This window comes from Heloderma suspectum, chromosome 5 (genome assembly GCF_057233095.1).
Source record: "Heloderma suspectum isolate Gila_16-S chromosome 5, 16-S_ref, whole genome shotgun sequence".
NCBI classification, from domain to species: Eukaryota; Metazoa; Chordata; class Lepidosauria; order Squamata; family Helodermatidae; genus Heloderma; species Heloderma suspectum.
The window spans coordinates 176,509,237-176,535,946 of record NC_139462.1 but is presented as its reverse complement, the minus strand read 5'-3'; the positions used below and the strand labels follow the sequence as shown (position 1 = coordinate 176,535,946).

The 26,710-nt window shown below is 44.3% G+C and overlaps 1 protein-coding gene across 4 annotated transcripts in view; it reads right to left on the bottom strand.

Moving 5' to 3' along the window:
• The window catches only part of COLQ (collagen like tail subunit of asymmetric acetylcholinesterase), a 74,733-nt gene that overhangs the window by 14,863 nt on the left and 33,160 nt on the right, over positions 1 to 26,710 (bottom strand). For 3 of the 4 annotated variants that reach the window (XM_084860438.1, XM_084860436.1, XM_084860435.1), the window contains exons 4-12: positions 25,199 to 25,243; positions 24,293 to 24,319; positions 22,292 to 22,363; positions 18,967 to 19,029; positions 14,859 to 14,885; positions 13,559 to 13,603; positions 6,425 to 6,460; positions 5,506 to 5,586; positions 790 to 886 (exon numbers count right to left, since the gene is read on the bottom strand). In XM_084860438.1, the coding sequence (XP_084716564.1) occupies positions 790 to 886; positions 5,506 to 5,586; positions 6,425 to 6,460; positions 13,559 to 13,603; positions 14,859 to 14,885; positions 18,967 to 19,029; positions 22,292 to 22,363; positions 24,293 to 24,319; positions 25,199 to 25,243 (493 nt within the window). The remainder of the gene's footprint in view (positions 1 to 789; positions 887 to 5,505; positions 5,587 to 6,424; positions 6,461 to 13,558; positions 13,604 to 14,858; positions 14,886 to 18,966; positions 19,030 to 22,291; positions 22,364 to 24,292; positions 24,320 to 25,198; positions 25,244 to 26,710) is intronic. The other variant, XM_084860437.1, reaches the window with a different exon arrangement.

Sequence of the window (26,710 nt, the reverse complement as noted above, 5' to 3'; positions counted from 1 at the left end):
TAACACTCCCAGCTCTAGTTCAGAGAGGGGCATGTGCAACGATACCGTTCCCACTGGCATCTTTCCCACATGCATATACCATTACAGCCGTCAGCTTACCCAATAGCCTAGTTTCAAACACACAGAGAATAGCATGATCCCCTCTTCCTCTAAAGCTGAACTTCCTCCAGCAAATGAAAATAAAGGCCTACCACTTTGGCACTGAGAAACCACCTCTTACCCTGAGCTTTTCTACACGAGGCTATTAATCAGCTGTTAATCCGCTTGTATCTGCTTTCGGTTTCATCTCAGAATCGAGATCTGAGCACTGCATGGAGAACATTTCCTTTCCTGCTTTTCTGCTACATAACCTCTAGGTGGCACTGTGGTGTAGCAAAATAGCACAAATACACAAGAAGAAATCACACTTTTTTCTCTTTCACAATTAAATGCTGCATTTTCCCTACTCTAAAAAGGGCTTGCTGAAAGTGCTCGTTAGACTCAGAAGCAAAACTGGAGGGTCACATTGTCGTCTAATAACCCATAAGCAACCGTGAGTAGGGAAGCATACGATAAACATCTCATGTAGAAAAGCCCCCTATGGTGCAAGGGATAGTTGTGAGCATAAGAGCTCCAATTATAGTGCAGGGAAAGCCCAACACCACCCTAAAACTGTACCTTAAAAATCTGTCATCCCCTCAGCTAGTGGTTGCACAGACATCTCATGAGTGCATGTCTCTTTTCTGTTTAGCAAAGCAATATCATTTAAATTAAGGGAGAGAAGCAGCCATCAAGGAAGGCCTGTCTTACCTGATACCAAATGGCCTGGTGGACCTGGCTGACCGGGAGGGCCGGGCCTGCCAGATGGGCCTGTAGTTCCAGGAGGTCCGATGTCCCCCTTCTGTCCCTAATATATATATATATATAAAAGGACCAGATATGAAAATGCTTTTTGATGTGTTACAGTACTTTATCATATGAAGCGGGTTCCTGGGTAGAAACACATTCTGTTCAAATCTGTGCTGGAAAAGATAACAATTTCATTTCTGTCTGTGTTTGTATTTATATCATTCTTCCTCAACCTGGTGCCCTCCAGATGTGTTAGACTACAACTCCCAGCATGCCCCAGCCATTGTTGGGGCATGCTGGGAGTTGTAGTCCAACCCATCTGGAGGGTACCAGGCTGGGGAAGGCTGGTTTATATATTTGAAACTCCAAAGTACGATTTTATTCTGAAATGAAGCCAATTAAGTCAGCAGCGCCTTATGCATCCTGTGGCAAATATTTCTGATTAAAATATGTATTTATTCACTCGGTTTGACTGAAAGTGCCCATTCATTCCCCTATTCGGCACATTCTGCCAAATGGCCTACTACTAAGGCCGCACTCAATGTTCTCATGTGAATATTTGTAAGGAGATTGGTGGCCACACATCACTAGAAGCACCCTATTGCCACATCCACTCCTATAGAAATGTACTCTTGAGTACTTGTACCAGTCGGTCACTTGAAGAAGGGCTGATATGCCTTTGCACTATCTGTCCATAGTGCAAGAAATACTATGAGCAAACTGAGCAGCTTTTTTGAAAATCATTTGGGGATAAACCACCATGTTTCTGGAGACAGACTGACTTTCAACGTGCAGAAACGCTGAGGGAACAAACTGCTAAGGGATACTGCTTAATGCAGTTAGCCCAAGCCAGTGGCTATGATTTATAGCACAAAGCACTGCTTGTTTCTTTTCACATAACTCCTATGGCAGCCAAGTGCTGCCTCGGTACAAGCGCTGTTTTTGCAAGCTGCGTTTGATCACTTGTAGCACAAACATTCAGCCCTCTACTCCAGCCATCCTCAACCCGGTGCCGCCAGAGATGTTGGCCCAAATCCCAACATCCCCAGCCAGCTCAAGAACACTGCTCCAATGACCCAAAACTGAGTTGTGGATTGACCTAAAGTGGGTCACATCGGGGACACATACCCCATTTTCTTGTGTCTTTTTTTTTACAGGTTTTCAGAGAAGGGGAAAGAGATGGTAATGCAAAACAATGGGGGAAGAGATGGTCATGAAGACATTAAGATCCTGGAGTCTACCGTTAAAGGTTGCCTAAAAAATCATTTAAAATAAAACTTAAATAACTCTGTCTTTTGTGGAGAGAAAGACTCTGCTCACAGAAGGTGCCTTTGCCAGATTTTCAGGGATACCACCCATCCCCCCACTCACAGCACAGCTCACCGCATTTAGCAGAGACCCCCAACCCCCTGAGAAGCCTTTTCAGAGGATGGGAAAGGCTGCTGTGGGGAAGAGTGGGCAGGAAAGCCCACTTCTGTCAGCCTAGGTGCACACATCTAAATCTGGATCCAAGCCGTTATTCATTATGACACTATCATCTTTTTGGCACCAGGCAAAGGCGTACTTATTTTCCCAGGCTTTTGTACATCAGTTATGGCCTAGTTGTTGTAGGCTGCTTCTGTGGTGTTAATTCAAGACTTTTGTGGTGGTGGTGGGTGGGGGGAGATGAGTGTATTGTGGATGAACACATCGCATTCTTAGATTATATTTTTATAGTGTTTATTTTTATTTTTATTATTGTGCTGATTATGGTTTACATTTATTTTGTTTTTCCCTGTTATATTAATTATGGATTTCTGTATTTATGTGTATAAGTTGCTTTGAGATTGCTTTTTGCAGTGGGAAGCGATGCATAAATTTAATAAATGTACTTATTTAATTATTTAACTATTTACTTATTTATTTTAAATAACTATTTTAAAATAAATTTATTTTAAATTAAAATAAATTTATTTTAATTTAAAATAAATTTATTTTAATTTAAAATAAAATAATTTTATACTGCACCTTTCCTCTATCACACCTTTATGCCACACCTTTCCTCTACCTAGTCTTCAAGAGGCTTACAGCCAGTAACAAATATCTAACAAAAATATTCAGATGTAATCAATACAAATCAAAAGTATAAAAACCAGGTTAAAAGAGAGGAGGATTCACAAGCAGAGATAGGGAGAAAGAGCAGAGGGGAGGAAGGGAGAGGCAAGCAGAAAAGATAGCTCTCTAAAAAGGGACCTAGACACAGGTCTAGAGGAGCTTTTTTTTTGCAAGTACTAATCATTCACAAGACAGCTGTCAGCAGCTGAACTACTAGGCTGGCTACTTGGTGTTAACTTAAATGCCACAAAAACTATGCAACCTTGTTGATGTAGTTTAATTGAGTGCTTGTAATATAGAGACTGGTACAATTGGATATAGCCTGGCTTGGTGTAACTGAACAAGCCTGAGAAGACTCTCGGCATGAACCTGAAGGAGCCAATGAGATAAGCCAAGAGAGATCTCAGAATGGAAGTGGAAGTAACACCTTCTTAATTTAGCCGCCACTGCAGGCATTTTATATAGGGATATCAGCTGATCCTGGAGGCAGGAAATAACTGAGTAGGTGAAAAGTGTCCTCTCTTATTTAACAAATGGCTATTTAAATACATGTCTCAGATCCTCCCCCATGTTCGCAGCAGTCTCTCAAAACAAATTTAGACTTAAAGGAACTGTGGGTTGGATCTAGTCTTAGTAATAGAGTTGATCCCTTGAAATCAAGAGGATTTAAGTTAGTCATGACTTAAATTAGAACGTTTCTACCCAAGGCTGTTAATTGACTGTTAATCCACTGTATGTACTTTCAGTTTCGTCGCAGAATTGAGATTTGAGCACCACAAGAAGAGCGTTTCCTTTCCTGTTTTTCTTCTACATAACCTCTAAGTGGCACTCTGGTATAGAGGAATAGCACAAATATACAAGTGAAAAAGGTGGCTTCTTTTGCTTTTACAATTAAATACTGCATTTTCTGTGCTCTAAAAAAATTTGCCGAAAGTGTTCTTTCGATACAGAAGCAAAATTGGAGGGTCAAAATGTTGTCTAAAGAATCTGTAAACAACCATGAGTAGGGAATGATGAATGCACGATAAATGCCTTGTGTGGAAAAGCTCTTGGTCACTAACTTAAGTTCCAGTGATTTCAATGAGTGTGCTTCCAGATGAGGCTTTTATTATGCCAACACTCTGCCTCATTCACAGAATTTTACGGGGGTCTGGATGTAGTTGTCTTCCACATGTAGCCCTCCCATATTTTCCTACCACTTAAGAACATAAGAAGAACCATGCTGGATCAGACCAAGGGTCCATCTACTCCAGCATTCTGTTCACACTGGCCAACCGTCGACCAAGGAACCATAAGCAGGACATGAGTGCAACAGCACCCTCCGGCCCATGTTCCCCAGCAACTGGTGTACACAGACATATTGCCTCTGATACTGGACGTAGCACATAACCATCAGGACTAATAGCCATTGATAGCCTTATACTCCAGGAATTTGTCCAACCCCTTTTAAAGCCATCCAAATTGGTGGCCATCACTACATGCTGTGGTAGCGAATTCCATGGTTTAATAATGCACTTTCATCTTTTTTCTTACTGCAGAAAGTCCCTTAAGGAAAAACATGACAGAATTGTAGCACAATGCCTTCTGATTCATAGTGCTAGAATCCCTCCTTCTGGAAGCACCCCGGATCCAACCTACGTGTCTGTAATTGAATCAATAAGGATAAAACAGCAATCATATTTGTATCAGGTACACACTTAAATTGATTCTGAGCCATGCAAAGTGGTTTCATGTAGAAAGTTGTTTCCATGCTGTGCCTGATAAGAAAGATGGTTTCTGTTGTTGAAAGCATATGATGCAAGCTTTTGGATTAACAAATGTCAAACAAAGTGACTGCCTTTCAAACACTTATGTATATTCCAGAAGGCTTGCATACTCCATCATCAAATATACTTTTCCTGCTAGAAGATATCACTTCACTTATTTTGTAGGTCTTACTTAGGCATCCAGGACAATATTTTTAAAGAAACGTTTACGTACACATGCACACTAATAGCAAACTCAGGTGGTTGAGTGCCTATCATTTTGGAAGTGAAATGGGACCACCCTAAAATAAGATAGTGGTTTCTACACATTTGAGCTACTCTCTCAACACAGTGGAGCTGATGGGCATTGAACAACCTCTGGAGGGCCAAAGGTTGCCCATCCTTGCTCTGCAGTGTGGAGATCTGTCTCCTCTTTGTCTCATGAGTTTGGTCCATCTTGCAAAAATCCTAGTTCAACTTCTTTAAGCACCATTGCTTTCTAGATATTTTGTTCATTGCGTATTAGGGTTTTTTCTTCTGCCATCTTTCTGGATGAACTAGCATTTGTTTGTTCGGAACTGTCTCACATTATTTATTTCCTTTTTTCTCAGAGATATATTCATTATGGGCTCTTATGAATCATTGGCAGATATACTTGTTCTTTTGCATGACAATAAATCTTGTCCCTGATTTATCGGATAATCGCTTGCCCCAGCCACTGATCTATTCAGTATACCCTACTACAGGTTGTTTGCAGCCAAAAATGTAGAGCCTAGATTTGCACAACACAACCAAGCATATTTTAGGAAACAGTTTAAATGCAGTACAAGATTCCTACTTGTTTGCCTCGTTTTCCAGGTCTTCCAGTCGGTCCTCTGTGACCTGATGCTCCAGGTTCCCCCTTTGGACCCATTTCTCCCTTTATGGGGATGGAAAGAACAAAGAGCAGAACTTTACTACAAAAATAGACCCTTGGTTACATAACTCTCCTATTTACAACATATCATACAATTCTCTATGTGCATAAGAGAGATGTTTCTACATGTTGGTGTTAATATCAGCCAAACACTTCTTTTCAAAAACCAAACATTTCACTGGAAGACTAATGAATAAGCTAAGTACCCTGGAATGTGGTGTCTTTTGGTTATACGACTCCCAAGAAATAAGCAAACAATTCACTGTCAGCTCTAAGCCTTCCCAAGTTGCTGCTACCCCTCCTACCATGCAGTGGCACAGGCTGCTGGGTGCTAGACATAAGAGAAGCAATGTGATTTTTGACTTGGATGTGTGGCTGGCGGGAATGGATTTCCTTCATGAGCAGTGGCAGCAGGACAGGAGCAGCAGATCCCTTCATTCGCCAAGAGCTGTCTAGCCTGGTGTTCCCCAACCTGGCACCTTCAGGTGCCTTGGAATACAAGTCCCACCACCTTCCCATCACTTCAAAACATCTGGAGGGTACCAGATTGGAGAAGGCTGGTGCAGAGCAACCTTTCCCAACCTGGTGCCCTCAAGATAATTTGGACTACAACTCCCAGCATTCCTGATCATTGGCCATGATGTCTGGGACTGATGGGAGCTGAAGACCAAGACATCTGGAAAGCACCAGGTTGGAGAAGGCTGATATAGAGAATTGCAGTGGGACTTACTTCTGAATAAATATGTAGAAAATTGCATTGTAAAAGGCTTCTGAAGTATTACCACCAATAGGTGCCAATCAGGTGAACAGCCTGGGAATGTCTTGCATCTTATGTACATACCTTCTGCCCCAGCATTCCAGGGAAACCGATATATCCCTAGAAGGAAAATGTTGGGAAAGAAACATGTGAAATATCTTTTAATGAATAATTTCGGGGTTTGCATGGGTACGATATGAAAGGGAGTTACTGTTTTATTCTGCTTAAAACAAGCAGCCAAACACTTTTTCCAGCAATTATTTTTATTATAATAAGCCATATGATGCATTTGAAAACTACATGCTCACAGACAGTTACAGATGTTTCTGCCCAAGTACAAGGGCTATACTAGAATTACAGTCAAACAGATTATGTTATTTTATTAGCAATGAACATGACTAAACACAACTTTTAAGCATGGATAGATGAAGGTTTTAATCAATGCTGTTATGTATTTGTGATCTCCATCCCCACAGCCTTGCTGTTTCTTGCCTCTCACGCTAGTTCCTCTTTGGCTGGTGAAGTCTCAGTGACCATCATTCCAGGGAACATGACCCATGTGTCTATAGTGTTGTTGTTCCCATACAGGGATCCTGAGCTTTTAAGAGGCATGCATCAGAGCTAGGAGACGTTCTTCAGGTGCAGCTTTCCTGCACTGCCAGCAATACAATGGGGGAAGCAGAACCACATGTTTTCTGCTTTCAACTTCTTAAAGCAGATGTGGGGAACTTATGGCCCTCCAGCTGTTGGCTTCCAACTCCCAGTAGCCCCAGCTAGCATGGCTAATGGACAGATGTGATGGGAGTTGTAGTCCAACAGCATCTCAAGGGCCACAGGTTTCCCACCCCAGCCTTATAGCAGGGGCAGCCTTCTACAGGTTGAAACTTAGCAGCCCTACAGATCTAGGACAGCACATTAACAAAGTGCCATGTGCAGAAATACATGCTTCCAGCATCCAAACAAGAGGCAGGATTCTTCACTAATTGGATCAAGGTGTAAGCAAGTCTGGTGGATTCTCATTTGGTTCATGACTCCTACAAATTAGCCCAATTATCATTTGCAGAAAAGCAAATTACATGTTTTCCAATGTGGCTGATACTAGTGGTGCCAATAGGATTAGCTGAGTCAAAGACAGGTCTGTGGCTGGCAAGTCCAATTTCTCCCGGGGAGTTTTCTGGGGTTTGATTTTGTTGCTTGGGTCCAGTATAGTTTACATTCTCTAAGTCTCACCCAGAAAGTCACATTCAGTCATTCAAAATATTTAGCCTTTCGGCTATCTAGTCTTCAAGGCAGCTTAGAAACCTTACAAGAACTAATGATAACATTCAATCTGATATGTATTTCGGGGGGGGGGGGTACTGTGGCTTAATTGTTTTGAACCTTGGCAGCTCCTGTAGAGCTGGGAGTAGCAACAGTGGATGGAGCTTCTGCTAAGCCATCACTTCTGTGTGTGCTGAATTAAAGAACAGTTGTGTTTGAGGCCTGCGGATTCTGCAGTCGTTCCTTCTACCTATACAACATTTTGTGGCGATGAAGGTGGGATCCTGAGAGCTATACAGGCAGCAAGGACTGTGAATCCATTTACACAGCTAACTGGTAAGCAGTCAGCTAGACACACTTAAGCACTTGAGCAGTGTGTGTGTGTGTGTGTGTGTGTGTGTTTAAAGAGAATTAAAATAAACATGGCTGGTCTTGGACATATCAAAAAGGTTGATGTTAGTCAACCTGCTTCCTGGGTTTCTCATGCAGAACAGCTTTCATTCTATCTTGAAGCAAACAAGATAGCCAATGCTGAACAAAAGCAAGCTGTGCTCTTAACTGTTTGTGGGCCACAGACACTTGCCATAATAAGATCCCTCACTGCTCCTGCTTCACCCAAAACTAAGACAATTGATGAACTTTTAGGATTATTGAAGATATGTTTCTCACCAAATCCTTCACTTATTGTGCAGAGATTTAAATTTCACAAACAAATGCAGCAACCTGGAGAGGGCATTGCCACTTATATTGCAGAATTGCGTCATCTTTCTCGACACTGCAACTTGGGGATTTTCTAGAGGATATGTTGAGGGATCGCCTTGTCTGTGGGGTTTATGATGAGGGACTATGACGACGCCTCCTGTCCGAGCTAAACTTGACATTTGCAATGGCTCAAGAAAAGGCATTAGCCAGTGAGACTGCATCACTATATCTCACAGAACTCAAGAGAGATGCAGATAATGTAAATGCCATCCGGAGCAAGCAGGCTGAGAATTCTGGGCAGCAAGGTCAACAGAACACAAGAAACACACCCTCCATAAAATCTGCAGATAGGCCCTGGTTTACCGATTCCTGCTCAGGCTGTGAAGGGCCACATCAGTGCTCTCTGTGCAGATTCAAGGATGCTGAGTGCAGGTTTTGCAAGAAGAAGGGTCACCTTGAGCAAGTCCGCCATTCTAAATCTGTCAGCACAAGGCCAAGGAACAAAGAGTCACTCCACCCAGCGTCTCTTGGGTTGATTATCCACAGGGTGATGAAACTCAACAGCTATATCACATTCAGAAGGTCTGTGGCAAGGAACCTCATGATTCTGTGTTGTATGCAACAGTATTAATTAATGGCTGGAAGTGCAAAATGGAAGTGGATTTGGGGTCTGGAATATCCATAATTAACAGAGACACCTTTAAGCACATATTTTCTGGGACCCTTGCTCCAAAGTTGTCAAGTCCATCATGCATTCTGCATGATTACAATGCAAAGAAGGTCGATATTGTTGGATGCTGCACTGTAGATGTCCAGTATGGCTCCTTCCAAGGGAAGCTTCCACTTATCATTGTGGAGAGGCAGAAGAAAAACCTCTTGGGGAGAAACTGGTTCTCATCAATAGGGATTAGTGTTCAAGGAATTCACGCCCTTACTACAGGTCAGCTTGCAGCAATTGTTAATAAATTTCCAAGGGTATTTTCTGAAGAATGGGGAGAATGCAAAGGGAAGCCAGTGTCACTCCATCTGGATCCATCTATTGCACCAATTTGCATGAAAGTCCAGAATGTGCCTTTTGCATTGTGGGGAAAAATTGAAGAACAGCCTCAGCATCTCATCAAGGAAGGTGTGCTAGAACCAGTTACACAGACCCAGTGGGCTATGCCCATTGTACTGGTATTAAAGCCTAATGGGAAGGTGAGACTGTGTGGGGATTACAAATGCACTGTGAATAAGGCACTTAAGCAGCATCCATATCCAGTGCATGCTGTCAATCAACTCCTCACTGTTCTTGGTGGAGGGAAGGTCTTTTCAAAACTTGATCTGGTCCAAGCATATCAACAGTTTGTCATCGATGATTCTTCAGCAAATGCTCAAACAATAAGCACTCATCGAGAGGCATTCCTAGTAAAGTGTCTGCAATTCGGAATTTCTGTGAACTCTGGACTGTTCCAACAATTCATGGAAACCCTACTTTCTGGAATTCCAGGTGTCGTACTATATTTTGATGATGTCCTGCTCTTGGGATCAACAGAGGAAGAGTTTGCTGAATGACTTCAAGAAGTCCTGCGTCGTTTGGACACATCTGGCATTCATGAAAAAATGAGAAATGTAAAATTGGTACCTCCAGCGTAACATTTTTGGGCAATCGTATTGATGCTTCTGGCATTCACCCTACTGATGAAAAAATACATGCATTTCATGATGTACCTGCTCCAAAAACAATGCAGGAACTTCAAGCCTTCCTGGGACTTCTCAATTTCTACCATGTGTTTCTTCCACAAAAGGCTACCATTGCTGAGCCCCTGCATCACTTGCTGGGAAAAGGAGTTCCATGGAAATGGGCCAGCCAGCATGGGAATGCTTTCCAGAATGTCAATCACTTGCTGAGTTCAAATTCTGTGCTTGTACATTATGATGACCCCCCTCCCAATCCTTACTACTGATGCTTCTTCTTGCTGTGCTAAGCCACAAATTTCCAGATGATACAGAGGCACCAATTGCTTATTATTCACGGACAATGACATCCACTGAAAGGAACTTGGCACAAATTGACAGAGAAGCCTTGACTGCTACTGAAGGAGTCAAAAAGTTCTACAACTATCTCTATGGCCATACTTTTGAAATATGCACGGGCCACAAGCCTCTTCTAGGAATCTTCTCTGGTAAGCCTACTCCCTGTATACTGTCACCCCGCATGCAGCATTGAAGCATTCTGCTCCATGCTTATGATCATACACTGGTCTACAAACCAGGAAAGGCAATAGCTAATGCCGATGGATTGAGTCAGGTACCACTTCAAATTCCAGATTTTGTTGTACCTCCTCCACTGGAAGTCTTGATGCTAGAAGCCCTTCCTGACCCACCTCTTCAGGCTGATCAAATTGCTAGGCTGACTGCTTGAGATCCTGTACTGGCTTGGGTTTTAAACTGGGTGTGGAAGAGATGGCCAGTTGAGGAACTGCCAGAGGAATTTAAGCCATTCAAATGCCATCAGCATGAGATGTCTGCCCATAAGGGATGTCAGCTATGGGGAAACCATGTTGTTATTCCAGATAAGGGTCATCAAACCATCTTGACCACGCTGCATACAGTTCATCCAGGCATCGTTTGCATGAAATCATTGGCCAGGAGCTATGTCTGGTGGCGCAGTATTGACTCAGATACTGAAAAGAACTTGTCAAAATGAGGGCAGTACTTGTCAAGCCACAAGGCAAAATCCATCAAGGCCACCTATCTTTCCATGGGAAGTGACCAGGAAGCCTTGGTCAAGAATCCATATTGATTTTGCAGGACCATTTCAAGGAAAATCTTCTTGGTTGTGGTAGATTCTTACTCGAAGTGGCTCAAAGTAGTCTTAGTACCACCACAAGCAGCAGCTGCAACAATCACAGCACTGTGCCACTTATTTGCAACCCATGGGTTGCCTGATACTATTGTCTCAGGCAATAAGACTGCTTTTACATCTGCTGAATTTAAAACATTTGTGGACAAGAACCCTATTCGGGCTGTCTCCATTGCACCTCGTCATCCCTGAGCAAATGGCCAAGCTGAATGGATCGTGCGGACAACCAAAGACGCCCTGAGGCTCATTGTGGGAGGAGAATGGCCAACACACCTTGCCAGGTTTCTCATTGCTCAAGATGTTACTCCTTGTCCAACAACACAAGTCAGTCCTGCAGAGTTACTTACGGGGTGGCATCTAAAAACTTGTCTTGACCATCTCCACCCAGACTTAGGTGACGACTTATAAAGAAACAGGAGCAAGCTCTGAATGCTGCTTTCTCAGCTCCTACTCTCCGTTCATTTGCCCCAGAAGATCAGGTGTTTGCTAGGAACTGTGGTGCTGGACCAAGGTGGGTTCCTTCCCCTATCATTGCGGTCACTGGACCTCAATGTCATACAAGATCCAGTGTGCAGATGGGTCAGTGTGGCATCGCCAAGTTGACCAGTTGAGAAGGGGTTCTGGCCAGAGTGGGTTGTCATCAACAGAGGTAGCTGCTGAAGATCTGTCTGGAACTGATGTGTTTCTCTCACCACCAGTTGAAGCACCAGAACCACCAAGGAATGGGAGGAATACTCCTTCCTCACCTATGGCAGTTACTGAAAGGAAGTTATCTGAGCAAGCTACTAGATGAGTGCAGAGGCTGTGCCATGAAAGGGTACCTCCTCGTTGGCTGGAAGATTATGATAGCTCAGCGGGGAGGAATGTTATGTATCGGGGAGTGGGCGGGTACTGTGGCTTAGTTATTGTTTTGAAGCTTGACAGCTCTTGTAGAGCTGGGAGTGGCAACACTGGGTGGCACTCTGCTAAGTTGTTGCTTCTGTGTGTGCTGAATTAAAGAACAGTTGTGTTTGAGGCCTGCTGATGCTGCAGTCATTCCTTCTACCTATACAACACAACCCATTCTCCATTTAAAAAAAATATTTAACTTGATCTCTCTTTGAACGCTCAGTGCAGATAAACACATATTAAAATATTTAGAGCAGCATTTTAAATCCTGAACTTGTTGAAATGGGATTATAGGCTCCATTCCTCATTGGCTTTAAATGTCCTATAACAGCATGTTATTTTCAAGGTTATATTATATATCACATTTATATCTTGAAAACAAGATGATGCTAAAATTTAGATCTAAATGAGTAACCGAGTTTATAATCCCATTTTCAACATTTCCCACTAACGCAGGGACACAATGCTGAAAATGGGATTATAGGTTCCATTCTTCATTTAGATCTAAAATTCCTTTAGAATTGTGTTATTTTCAAGATATTTGAAAATGTCAACCCAGTATGTGGCTGCTGTGAAAAAAAGGGCAAATTCCATGTTAGGCATAATTAGGAAAGGTATCAAAAATAAAACTGCCAAGATCATACTGCCCTTATACAAATCTATGGTGCGACCACACTTGGAATATCGTGTACAGTTCTGGTCACTGCACTTAAAAAAGGATATTGTAAAGTTGGAAAAGGTGCAGAAAAGGGCAACTAAAATTATCAAGGGGCTGGAGAAACTCCCCTGTGAAGGAAGGTTACAACATCTGGGACTGTTTGGCCTAGAGAAGAGAGGGGAGAGACGATAAGAGGTGTACAAAATTATGCATAGTGTGGAGAAAGTGGATAGGGAGACATTTTCTCCCTCTCTCATAATGTTAGAACGTGGGGTCATCCAATGAAGCTGATTGGTGGGAGATTCAGGACAGATCAAAGGAAGCACTTCATGCTGTGCATAGTCAAACTATGGAATTCATTTCCACAAGATGTAGTGATGGCCACCAGTTTGAGTGGCTTTAAAAGGGGATTAGACGAATTCATGCAGGATAAGGTTAACAGTAGCTTCTAGTCCTGATGGCTATATGCACCTCCAGGGTCAGAAGCAGTGTGCCTGTGTACACCAGTTGCTGGGGAACACGAGCAGGAGGGTGTTATTGCACTTATGTCCTACTTGTGGATTTCCCACATGCAGCTGTTGGCCACTGTGTGAACAGAATGCTGGACTAGATGTCTCTTTGGGCTGATCCAGCACGGCTCTTCTTATGTTCTTAAGATATGAACTTGAAACTATCTTGAAAATAGCATGAATGTAGATTAGGAGCAGAATCTATCATCCTATTTCCCGCATTTGCATCCCTGTGTTAGGAGAGGTGCGTGCTATGTATGGGTCCCTAAGCTTTAGCACAGTGTCCATGCTTTTAATGGAACAACAGATAAAACTATGCTGAGAACCACTTAGATGTTCTATAAAGGTAATTTTACCTTGTCACCTTTGCTGCCTTTGGCACCCTTTTCTCCTTGGGCTCCCTGTGGAAAACCACATCAGAGGGGGGAAAAAAACTATATAATGCAGCCGTTCAGAACTGTTGCTTTTCCAGTGTTGAATGAGCATGAAACACATTGGGCAGGATCCAGCAGTGTCCAGGCACTAGCACAAATGAAACGTCACTAGTGCAAATCAACTCTAATGGTGCTTGCTGGTGTGACGGGTTTGCCCAGCTCACAAATGCTGGCCTAACACCAGTAGATCATGCCAGGGTGCAAGGGATCCCAGGTGCCACCCAAGGATGGTGCCGCCTTCCTCGACTCCATGCAGACCATGCCTGCATGTCTGTGGTCAGGTGAATGGAGAGCTTTGAGGGGAAAAAGTGCTCTTGGGCAGTGGTGTAGTGAAGCCAGGCCTCGCAGAGGTGTAGCACTGGCACTTTTTGATGCGCAGGGATGCTGATGTCATCTGCCAGCCCCCTCAAAATTCCTTGTTCCCTTTGCAGCAAGCTGCAATCCACACAGTAGCTGGGGGAGAAACAGATTTTCCCAGCAATAATATATTGTTCCCTGACCGAATGCAAAGTATCTTGGGGTGGCTTGGTCTTGAATGGGCAATTAAGACCCATTAGACCTTCTCCTGGTAGATATGGGAGATGCTAGAACTGGTTGGTTGACATGGATAAACATCACTGCCTGCATTTTTAGACCCTCCTTGGCTTTGGGGATTGTCATAATGAGCTCTTTCGCATCAAAATCTGCCACTACACCACTGCTCCTGGGCCCTCTGGAACTCTGCCACACAGGGATGACGTGCCTTTGCTTGACTGGATCAGATCCTGACATATCTAATACAATAAAGCAGGGGTGCAGAACCTCAGGGCCAGAACCAACTCCGGCCCTCTGTGGTTCCCCAGAAAACCATGTCCCCTTCCCCCTGGCCTCACCCCCTCTCCTCCAACCACCAATCATTCCGTGGCTCCACAGATTTTCTGTAGTTTTTTCCCCATACGAAAAGGTTGAAATGCCTCTCTTAGAGCTTAGTTATTGGCAGTAGGAGCTTGAAGTGACAATATGGTGGCTTCTTAGCCCCACCCCTTTTGCCTTTGGTTCTGCCTCTTTTGCCTTTGGTCCCACCCACCACTGGATTGTAGGCCCGCAACACATCTCCAAAATGGAATTCATCCTCGGGCTGAAAGAGTTTCAACACCCTTGCATTAAGGCATCCTATGTTTTGTTTGAGGAGCATAGATCACAATGCTTTTCAGTAATGAACTCAGTTCTTGGCAGCACTAACCTTTTCTCCTCTGCTTCCAGGGTGACCCTAGACAAAAGACAGCTATTTTAACATTTGCTATTGGTTAAATCTTGTTACCACATGGATTTCAAAACTAGGATGGAAAAGCCATCAATAATTAGTTGCACCAATGCTTTCCTTTGTAGTCTTTGAAAAAAACAAATAAGGACATACAAAGTGACAGCAACACACCTCAGCCTGTAAGCCACCATGAAAAGAAAAATCAGGTATAGCAAGCATGCTAATCCTGTTTGAGATCGCTGTGGAAATTAAAATGAAAGCAAAAAGCAGGTATAACTACCAGCGCAGTAATGTAATTGAAAGCAGTCTCTATTATAAGTCACCTCAAGACATTTTCCTCAGCTGTTTTCCCTTATCTACAGTCAGGGCCAAAAATATTGGAACAAGGATAACTGTTTTGGCAGTTGGCCTCCGTACACCACCACATTGAAGTTGAAAGGAAACACACCCAGATGGGAGCAAAGTCAGGACTTTCAGCTGTAATTCAAGTGGTTGGACAAAAGTGGGGCACTAACCATTCAGGAAGGACAGCCAGTGGCATACACACACACCCATCGTTGGTGGCTCATAAGTAATGGAATGAATGGCTGACAAGCAGCTGCATGGCCAGGTGTGGCCTGTTTCCTGGGTACCCCATGACCAATCAAGCAGATCAAAGGCCTGGAGGTGGTTCTGAGTGTTACATCTGCATTTGGTAGCTGTTCACTGGAACTCCCAACATGAGGTCCAAAGAGGTGTCCATGCGAGTGAAGGAGGCCATCATTAGGCTGAGGAAACAAAATAAACCCATCAGAGAGATAGCAAAAACAATGGGAGTGGCCAACACAACAGTTTGGAACACCCTGAAAAAGAAGGAATGAAATGGCAAGCTCAGCAACAGCAAAAGGCCTGGAAGACCACAGAAGACAACTAAAGTGGATGACCGCAGAATTCTGCTCATGGTGAAGAGGACCCCTTTCACAACATCTGGCCAGGTCAAGAACGCTCTTGTGGAGGAAGGCATGTCATTGTCAACATCTACAGTCAAGAGACGGCTTTATGAATGTAAATACACAGGCTTCACAACAAGGTGCAAACCACTGGTAACACTCAAGAACAGAAAGGCCAGATTAGCCTTTGCCAGCAAACACCTAAAAAGCCTGCCCAGTTCTGGAATAAGATTCTTTGGACTGATGAAACCAAGATTAACTTGTACCAGAATGATGGAAAGAGAAAAGTATGGAGAAGGAAAGGAACAGCTCATGATCTGTCAAACATGGTGGAGGCAGCGTTATGGCATGGGCATGTACGGCTGCCAATGGAACTGGGTCACTGGTGTTTATTGATGACCTGGCTGCTGATAAAAGCAGCAGGATGAATTTATTCTGAAGTGTAAATTAACACTATACTTTCTGCTCAGTTTCAGCCAAATGCTGCCGAAATCATAGGACACCGCTTCATATTGCAGATGGATAATGACCCAAAACATACAGCAAAAGCTACCCCAGAGTTTCTCAAGGCAAAGAAGTGGGATGTTCTTCAGTGGCCAAGTCCGTCACCTGATCTCAACCCAATAGAGCATGCTTTTCACATATTGAAGACAAGACTGAAGGCAAAAAGACCCACAACAAGCAGCAGCTGAAGACAGCTGCAGTAAAGGCCTGGCAAAGCATCTCAAGGGAGGAAACTCAGCATTTGGTCATGTCCATGGGTTCCAGACTTCAGGCAGTCATTGACTGCCAAGGATTTTCATCCAGGTATTAAAGGCGATCCTTAAGTTTGAAATGATGTTGGTTTGTTCCATTACTTATGAGCCACCAATGATGGGTGTGTGTGTATGTCACTGGCTGTACTCCCTGAATGGTTAGTGCCCCACTTTTGTCAAACCCCTTGAATTACAGCTGAAAGTCCTGACTTTGCTCCCATCTGGGTGTGTTTCCTTTCAACTTCAATGTGGTGGTGTACAGAGGCCAACTACCAAAACAGTTATCCTTGTTCCAATATTTCTGGCCTTGACTGTAAGTATCTTTGATACTGGTTTTCATCGGGCTTCCGGTTAGAATCAACTCCTTTGTAGCAACTCCCATAATCATTTAAGATTTGTAGTATTTGAGAAACTATCACTGCAGCTACATATGATAAATATGTGAACATTAAAGACATTGACTCAACCTGTATCTGCTCCAGATAAATGCAAATGATGCTTAAACAGGGGTTCTTTGTGTATGTTTTAAAAATCACTGTTGGGCACAGAAAATATTCTACTTTTGTCACTTCCTAATCAATCTTCAGTTAACAGGGAATCTGCTTTTTTTCTGAGCATGTGTTTTTATTAGGATAACACATAGGGATTTCACTCCCCCACATCCACCATTTAACACGCTGCACAGTGCTTTCCATTCCCCTCTGCATTCTCAAGAAGGCTATGTAAGGGACAAACTACATGATATGTTAATTGCATAGCGTGTAGCTGGGGCTTGTCTCTCTTTTTGTTTTACTCTAGAGTAAGTGCACATAGCCTCAATTTGGATTGGGACTGCAGCGCATTGGGAAGGGAGTATTAAACCTCTCCCCCACCACCGTTTGCTTTCTGACCACCCCCCCCCATGGACATTTTTTTAACCCTCACATGCAGGGTGGAGGATTTCAGGAAGCAAATGGTGGTTGTTAAACCTCCCCTCCTGAAGTTCAGTGATCCCAGTCTGAATTGGGGCAGTGTGCCTTACTCCAGAATGAAAAAAAGAGATAAGCCTCAGTTACACACTATACACTACATAACTAACATAATGTGGAATTTGACTCTAAGGGAGAAATCATGTATTTCTAGTATTGGATGACGAGGCTCGTTCAAGTATAGTGTAAATCAGGTGTTCCCAACCTTTTTAGACACGTGGTGGACACATTTGGGAATTTGAGAAACTGCTGTGGCCTGGGCACCACCACAAAATGCCTCATCAGTGGATTGCCACTTTGGCGTCTACCTGTCGCGTCTATCGATCTTAGGCTGTGTCTTATTCAGCAAAAACTTTTGTGTCTATTGGGCACAGGAATGTCTCTTTTATAAGGGATTATCTAATTTGGCTAATTACTGGTGGTGCAATACAACTAATGAGTTTTGGCAATGTCCAATAGTTGCTTCTTTGGGGGGGTAAGTCATTGCACAGATAAATTTTGTACTGGGACAGTCTTTAATATTCACTGATGTAGATGCTTTTAAATTATTTACCTGCTTCATGGAAATTAACAAATGGGCAGCGTAAATAGATTCCCCATGCCCTTTTGACAGCTAAGGGTGCAATCCTATGTATGTTTAGACAGAGAAAAGTCCTACAAGTCCTAGCATTCCCCAGCCAGCATGGCTGGCTGGGGAATGCTGGGAAATGCTGGGAGTTATAGGACTTTTCTCTGTCTAAACATGCATAGGATTGTGCCCTAAAACACTAATATTACAATCCTGGAAAGATAAACACCCACCTCCTATAATGCAATGGACTGAGAACCTTACAATGCTTTCAGTATTTGAATGGATAGCTTATAGATGCCACCTTCAAATGGATACTTATTTGGATATTTGGTCTGCTTTTGTTGAAGCCTATATATCATTGCTAGAAAGTTGCGTGCATTTCATACAAATCCATGTACATATGTTTAAAAAAGCAGGGAGAAGTTTTTTTAAAAAATGTGGGTGCCCACAGACACCTCATTAAGGACCCCTTTGTGGGCACCATTGGAGGTGCCCTCAGGTGCCACGAGACACATGGGTGCCATATCGGGGACCCCTGAAAATGGTACAGTTCTGGGGTTTTGAATCCTACCTTGCATGGACTTGGCTTTTAAATAAATGCTATCTTATATTAGATTGCAGTGAAGTATCTGATAAAGAATGTGGAAGACAACTAGTATACTGGTTAAACATTTTAGTTCTTCCATTATATCCACACAGAAAGAAATGTTTACCATTTGTAATTATTCCCCTCCCCACCAGCCTCTGCCTAAACATTTCTGCTGTCCACACCAATCTACACAAAAGCACTTTCTAACCAAGGAAGCAGCTGTAGGCGGTTGTTAGAAGCCAGAGAGGAATAGCATAGCAGCTGAGTAAACAAACCTTGGAGCCCATTGGTCCTCTTGTACCTGGCAATCCCATCAAACCTAAATCTCCCTTTTCACCCTAAAGGGGTCAATAAAGAGAATTATTCATTGTGGCCATGGCAGGGTGTCGGTAACTGGAATGACTGACTGCTCTAGTTCTGAATCAGAGAGGTGAAACGTGCAGCATTTCTACAATTCTTGATGCAACAATGTAGTAGAAGTTTAAGATTTTTGTTGTTTATTCGGTCAGTCGCTTCCGACTCTTTGTGACTTCATGGACCAGCCCACACCAGAGCTTCCTGTCGGCCGTCGCCACCCCCAGCTCCCCCAGGGTCGAGTGAAGTTTAAGATACGTTTAAGATAAGTTTAAGATAAATTCAGTCTCAGTTGTGAAGTAATGCATCAACTCCTGGCATCATCTCCTTCTGAGCACAGATGGCCATTGGCCAGCACTATAATGATTGAGACTTGAGCACAATCCTACAGGATAGATGCTCATAGGCCGGAGAAGCCCTATGTTCATCCTAAGTCCTGCTGACAAGAGCTCAGCCTCAGATTCGTCCTAAAAGATATTGAGGGCGCAATCCTATGACCACTAGACAGCGGCTAGACAGCCATAGGCTTGTTTGGTTTTTGGGAACTGAACTCAGAGCCTGCGCTCTGAGGTTGGTTCCTGGAAAACCGCCTTCCCGCTCCCTCCCCTGCCCCTTCATAGGCAGCACGGATTGCCCCAGGACCGCACTCAGAACAGCAGCGTGGAGCAGAGCAAAAAGGGTGTTCCCAGAGGCAGAGAGGGGAGAGCACAGAAATGCTGGTATGACGCTTCCTGTGTGTCATCCAGCCTCCCCCCTCGCTCCGAAGTCCCGCGGCTAGACAGGTGAAATCGGCCATCTAGCCGCGAATGCAGGGTGGCTGGAATGTGGAGAAGACGATCCCCTCCATGCTCTGCCTGCCCTGCACTGGATAGGTGGTCGCCTCCGAGTTTGGAGGCAGCTGCCTATCTGGATAGGATTGCTCCCTCAAAGTAGGTCTCTGAGCCCATCTAACTCACCTACCTTGCTGGGGGCAGAGATGGGAGCTGTGAAGGCTGCAGATCTGGCAGAACTGTGGCCTCTCCCCTTCCCACCTCACCCACTGGCATGCCCTGCTCCCTTCTTCTCCGCCCTCTTCCCAAGGTTGAAGCTGAGACCTTGTGAGAGGATCCACTGTGGAGCTTTCTGAGGTGGCTGGGAGGGATGTGGGCTGGAGAGATCCATGATCGGATCTCCACCTCTGAGGCTGAAACTCTGTTTCTGGCGTCAGAGGAGAAGATCTGTAGCATCCTATGGTCCCGCAGGTGTTGTCTAGGGGCCGTCGGATTGCTCTCTTAATCAACTGCACAGCACAACTAGTTCAATCTATATTGCTGTTTTGGCAAAATCAGTTTTGCTGCCCCCCATCCTGATGGAGGGGGTGGCATCTTCCTTCTTCAAGTAAGTGTGTGTGTGTGTGTGTGTGTGTGTGTGTGTCTGTCTGTCTGTCTGTCTGTCTGTCTATCCAGCCAGCCAGCCAGCCAGCCAGCCATCCAATTGCAGTCTCTTCCTCTGCTCCACAGAGAATGGAGCGATGTAAAGGGCCAGCACTTAAGAAAAAAACAAAGAGGGGAAGACTATAGACACAACTGGCCCCAGCTTCAGACCCTGTTGTCCTAAGATTCTGGGGTAGAGGAACACATCCCCTTTCTCTTGAGGATATTCCAGAGTAGCCCAGCACCTCTTGAATTCTGATGTCCCAGGCAGCTGCCTATACAGCCTGCTGTGTTGGGCCATCTCTGTTACACCATTTGTAGCTATCAAGTGCTGACATCCACTTGGGTTGTCAGTTTCAGCTGCTGGTCTGGCCAGTTTCACTTGCCTCTTAATTTCATCTGATATATTGGCAATCAGATGTGCCATTCAGAAATGTGGCCTGGCAGCCATTTATGGCTGCAAATGTCTTTGCAGAAATCTGGGGAAAATGCTAAAGTAGCAGGTCTGCAGAGAGGCAATAATTAATTTTATTCTAATCCCTGAGTAAAAAAAAAGGAAAGAGGTTCTCTTCAAATCCTCATGCTGATTTATAACCAAATGGTTGGGGAAAGTGTTATCAGGAATAAACAAATGATATGGGAGAAGTAGCATCCTCAGTGAAGACAGGTGGTTGGAAAACTAAGAAGCAACTGATAGTACGAAGTACTTCTAGCAGAATATCTAAAAGGAAAGAAGGCACTTTGATCTAAGGCAGGAGTGGGCAACTTGTGGCTGTCCAGATGTTTTGGCCTACAACTCCCATCAGTCCTAGCCAGCATACCCAACAGTGAGGGATCATGGGAGTTGTAGGCCAAAACACTGAGAGGGCCACATGTTGCCCACACCTGACCAAGCCTGTGGCAGCTGTGGGAAAACGGCCATCAAACTGACTTCCAGACACACTAGCCCATGCTGAACTGGTTGTGTGAATGGCACTACATGCATTAGTCAATCTAGATCTGTACTCCTTTTGTATTCCACCACAACTGTACCTTTGCAGTGACATTCCAAAAGCCAATCCAGGCTGAATTCAGTACATGGCGGAAGTAGGCACATTACCTGCTCAGCATGGACTGACTTTGTTTCTCATGGCTGAGAGGATCAAGTGCATAGAGAATAAACAATACAACAGAAAACATGAGAGTTGGTAAACATATTACCTTGAGTTCCTTTAAAAAAACCCTTGTTAGCCATTGGCTCATGTTTGAAATGTAAGAGCTGACAGCCAGCCAGAGTTACTTCCACCAGATAGGTACATGGTAGAATTGTCACATCTGAACTCAGACCTGAAGCCTGCTTCTTTCTCTATTGGAGGGGAGGGGCATGGAAATAATTATACTTTTATTTAAAACTTTCCCCTCAGTTCTAAGGTGTTGGTGTGGAAAGGAAGTATGGCAGAGAAGAAGGGGGAAACTTCAGGCAGTTCACTGTTTCCTTAACAGCATTCTCCTTCCTGCACATCCTCTGAAGCAGAGATGAAACCCTGCTTGTTACAATGATGTCTTCACACTCCAGTGCTGTTAAGGAAATGAGTCTAGCGTCCAGATCCGGATCTGGTAACTCTGTGCTGGTACCGGACCTCAGGCACAATGTGTTGCTCTGCTGAAAGTCTCCGTCCTCACTACACTGGGGTCTAAAAATCTTATGCCTACAAAAACCTTATAGAGCCTAGGAACTCATATTTATTGGCAAGCTTGTTCTGCAGCAAGTTGGCTGGTTTGGGCAAGATTAATTTAATTTAATTTACACTACAAATTTTGCCACATAAAGAAACACCCAGTGCTTTCATCTTACCTTAGGTCCCATTGGACCAGGCCATCCAAGAGGTCCTGGCATTCCACGAACACCTGGAAGACCTGGGCTGCCCTTCAAAAAAACAGCGGAGGGGGAGTAGAAAAAGAAACATCAGGTATAATGACATCAGGTTTCACATAATGTTGTCATTCAAAGTGGGAGCAGTAATGTCTGAATATAGGGAAGTGTCTACAAGCTACAATGACACCCCCCCCCCCGAAGTTTTTTGTGACCATGGCTCATCAGACCTGATGCCCTTCTCCCTCACTCAGCTATCACCTGGCAGCAGCCATTCCACCAGTTGGCAGGAGAGGGAGAGGTGGGAATCGGGGCTGCTCCATTAGCTCTTCTGAGAGACCAGCAACGTTTGGCTCCTCCATACCTGAATAATTTCCATTCCAGCTCATTGTTATACGAATTTCAGTGTAACTTTAAGAACTGGTGTCAGAGTGTGCGTGTTTTCCTTTTCCCTCTTCTTCACTTTTTCTTTTTTGTATCGTGTATTTTAGGGCTTGTATACATGAGGCTTTTAACCTGCCACTCTACTGAAAGTTCTGCTTCTGAATTCTTTGTGGAATTAAGATCGGCTCCTTTACGCACCTTTTTCTCCGGGTTTTTTCTTTCTCTGCCTTTCTACAGGTTCCATTACACAGCCACTAGGTGGCACCTTGGTATAGCAGAATTGCGCAAATACACCAGGTTGTCATGCCACCATTCACAGAAATATCAACTTTCCTCATTAGGAAAGAAACCCGCTATTATGGTTACAAAGCACGGGAGGGATGCTGGAGGAAGATGATGTCATGTAAAGCACCCGCAAACTACCGTGAATGAGGAATCATGAGCGCACAATAAATGCCTTGTGTAGAAAGGCTCTTAGATTGAAACCCAGAGGGCAAAGGCTGTCTTCTGATCTTATGTAAGCCTTTTGGGAGCCTCCTAGATCTTTTTGTTGTTGTGAGTTTTACTGTTTGCTATTGCTTCCTATACTGCTTGTTACAGTGTTTTTATTGTATGCCACTCTAATCTCCCTAGGGACGAATAGTGGGATATAAATTATTTTAAAATAAATGAATGAATGATTGAATATCCAATCCACAGGTAGATCATATGAGGACTGCATATGCACCTCTCCCTGTATCATCCTGCCCAAGACTTGAGATATGCCTGGGAAGCCATCATCAAACACAGTCCTGATGTCTGGAAATCATAATAAGGCCTTCTTGGTGGTGGCACCCCAGCTGCAAAATACCCTTCTCCAGGAGGTTAGACTGACGTCAGTATTAGTTAATTTAACATTGGTTAATTGGCCTTTTGATTAACAATGTATTTTACTGTATTTTATCATGCATTTTATTGTATTTTATAATGAGAATATATTGTTTATTGTCCTGGGGTTGTTTTACTATGAAGGGTGGGATATAAAAAACTGTATAAATAAATATTGTATTCAGGTTTTGTTACACGCGCACAGTGAGGCCACAGTTGGTCACCACTTCCCAACATGTTTACATTGACACAACACAATGAAAAACCTTCATGTGAATTTCATCATTCAAAGTATTTCTATCCCAACTTTCCATAACATTTGCAATAAAATCCAACAAAAATTACTCAAACCATCAACAACAAAATAAAGAGCTATAAAAACAGAGTTGGGCTGAAGCAGATAAATCCAATTTTAAAAACAAGGGAGTGTGACACAAAGGAATCCTCAATCCAGCAGGCTAGGCCAAATGCCTTCTGTAACAGAAAGGTCTTGGTCAGGTGATGGAAAGCAAAGAGAGAGGGGACCAAAGAGACCTCCCGAGGGAGGGAGTTCAACAAATTTGGTGCAACCACAGAGAAGGCCCTTTCCTGAGCCCCAACCAGCCACATTTGACATCTACATGTGGGTTACACATTAATGTTTATTCAAAAGTGTCTTAAATGTAGCAATTTGTAACATGTGAATGGACCTCAGCACATGCTGTAAAGGGTTTTGTGCAATTTGTCTCATACCTTTCTTCCTGGTCTGCCAATCTCACCCTGTCAGAGAAAAGGTTATATCAATACAAACAAACCAAAACCCTCTGTCATTTACGATGCTTATTTGGTCAGTTTTAGAGAGGAAATGGTGATATTTCCCTGCAATTCTTCCATGATTACTTGTTCTTACAAATGAGCCTTCTGTTATTCAAAATGCTTATTGGAAACGAAGCAGGAAACAGGTTCAGGTGAGCTAATATGCAGTAGACTTTGGTAATAGGCCATTTGGGGGAGAAACAAAGGACATCACAACAAACACAATCACAATAGCCTAGTATGGAGGTTTGTCTCCACACATATTGACCTGCTTTGCATGAATCACCATAGGTTAAACAAGCCATGCTGGGCCCCATTTGCCTAATCACCTGCCAGGGTGCAGCTTGTTTTGTCATCCGAACCCAGGTGCCATGGCTTGTTGGAAGGGGAAACAACCCTCAAATAACCCAAGAACAGCCCATGGGTTATTTGAGGGTTGTTTCCCCCTCCAGCAAACCATGCTGCCCAGGTTCAGGCGACATGACAAGCTGTGCCTAGATGGGTGATTGGGCAAATGGGGCCTGGCACACGCTGCAGCTTGAACAAGCCACAATGCCTTTTAAAACTCATGGTGATTGTGCAAACCAGCCATTTTTGTTTCATGGTAAGGTTTAGAGGCAGAGGTCCCTTCATCACAGTGATATTAGAATTCACTGTTTCTGGCATTTTCTGGCTTACAGAGATTACTGGTACATACATAGCTTGACAGTCATCACAGCTCATAAGTAATGGGCATTTCTGAAAAGATCAGTATAATCCCTTCATATCACATGACTGCAGATGTATACCCATATTTCCCCACACAATTTTTTTCATAGCTTAGAAAACAACTCTGGCACTTACTTTCCCCCCCTTTGGTCCCTTTACACCAGGAATACCTCGTGGGCCCTGAAAAATGAAACAGAATATTTAATATAGTTTAAATACAGCTCACCCATTGGTCGGCTTGCCCCAGTATCTTTCCTCAGCTCCTCATGATCATCAAGAGGATTTTGTTTTGTTCGCTTCATTCAAAGAATTCATATCATGTTTCTAGGGATGGCGGAGAATTTCTCCCCGAAACTTCGGGGGGCCAAGCGCCAACATGTTCGGCCCCCCGAACAAGTTTCGGGGAGAAATCCTCCGAACCCCCCCCGCACCCCGCCCCCGGGACGGGACTTACCTTCACCGAATGTCCCTCCCGGTGGCGGGTCCGGCCGGCGGTTCGGCGGGTGTTCGAGCGGGGCGGGAGCAGCAGCCGGTCTTTCGACCGGCTGCCGCCGCCGCCATTGCAATCAAAGAAAAAAAAAAACGCCCCCTGATAGGCTACGTGACGATTCACGTAGCCTATCACGGCTAGATTTGCAAAGTCAGCCGTGATAGGCTACGTCAATCGTCACGTAGCCTATCACGGGTGACTTTAAAAAAAAAAAAAGCGCGTACGGATAATGGCGGCCCCCATAGGGAGCCGCTATTCCCGTTCCTTATTTGGTCGCTGTAGTCTACGTAAATGTTTACGTAGACTACGGCGAAAATAAGGGCAACGCTATTTGCGTTGCCCTTATTTTCGCCGTAGTCTACGAGAACATTTACGTAGACTACAGCGACCAAATAAGGAACGCGAATGGCGGCTCCCTATGGGGGCCGCCATTAGCGTACACGCTTTTTTTTTTTTAAGTCACCCGTGATAGGCTACGTGACGATTGACGTAGCCTATGACGGCTGACTTTGCAGATCTAGCCGTGATAGGCTACGTGAATCGTCACGTAGCCTATCAGGGGGCGTTGTTTTTTTTTAAAAAAAACTTCCGCGTTCGCGGCCGGGCGAGGCGGGAAGCCTCCCCCCGGCCTGAATTTCGGCCGGGGCGAGGCGGGAAGCCCCCCCCCGGCCGGAACTTCGTGGGGGGAGCAGCGAAGCGCCTCCCCCCCACCGCGAACGTCCTTCGACGACAGGTAAGCGACTTTCGTCCACCCCTACATGTTTCACCCACTTCAGTCTATCTCAAAACTCACATTCAGCCCAGTTCATGCGTGTTCAGATCTATCTCTGTTGCCCTGGCTTGATTTAATGTTAAGTAGGGCTGTGCACCGCCTCATTATGAAGCCCGAATAATGAGGTGAAACGGGCTGATTCAGAGGAGTCTCCTTGTGATACGAAGCGGATCAGAGCAGCACCGAGGCGCCCCGAGGCAAAGCGCCTCCTCCATGAAGAGCCTCTTTCTCATTTATTCAGAGCTCCTCTTATGCCTGAGCAGTCCAGACAGGCTGTCTCCAAAATGTATCAACTTCTCAAAGCTCACGTGGAAGGGCAGGAGGAGGAGGAGGGAGGGAGGAGAAAGGCAAATGGACGTGGGAGGTGGGGGAGGCAAGTGGAGGA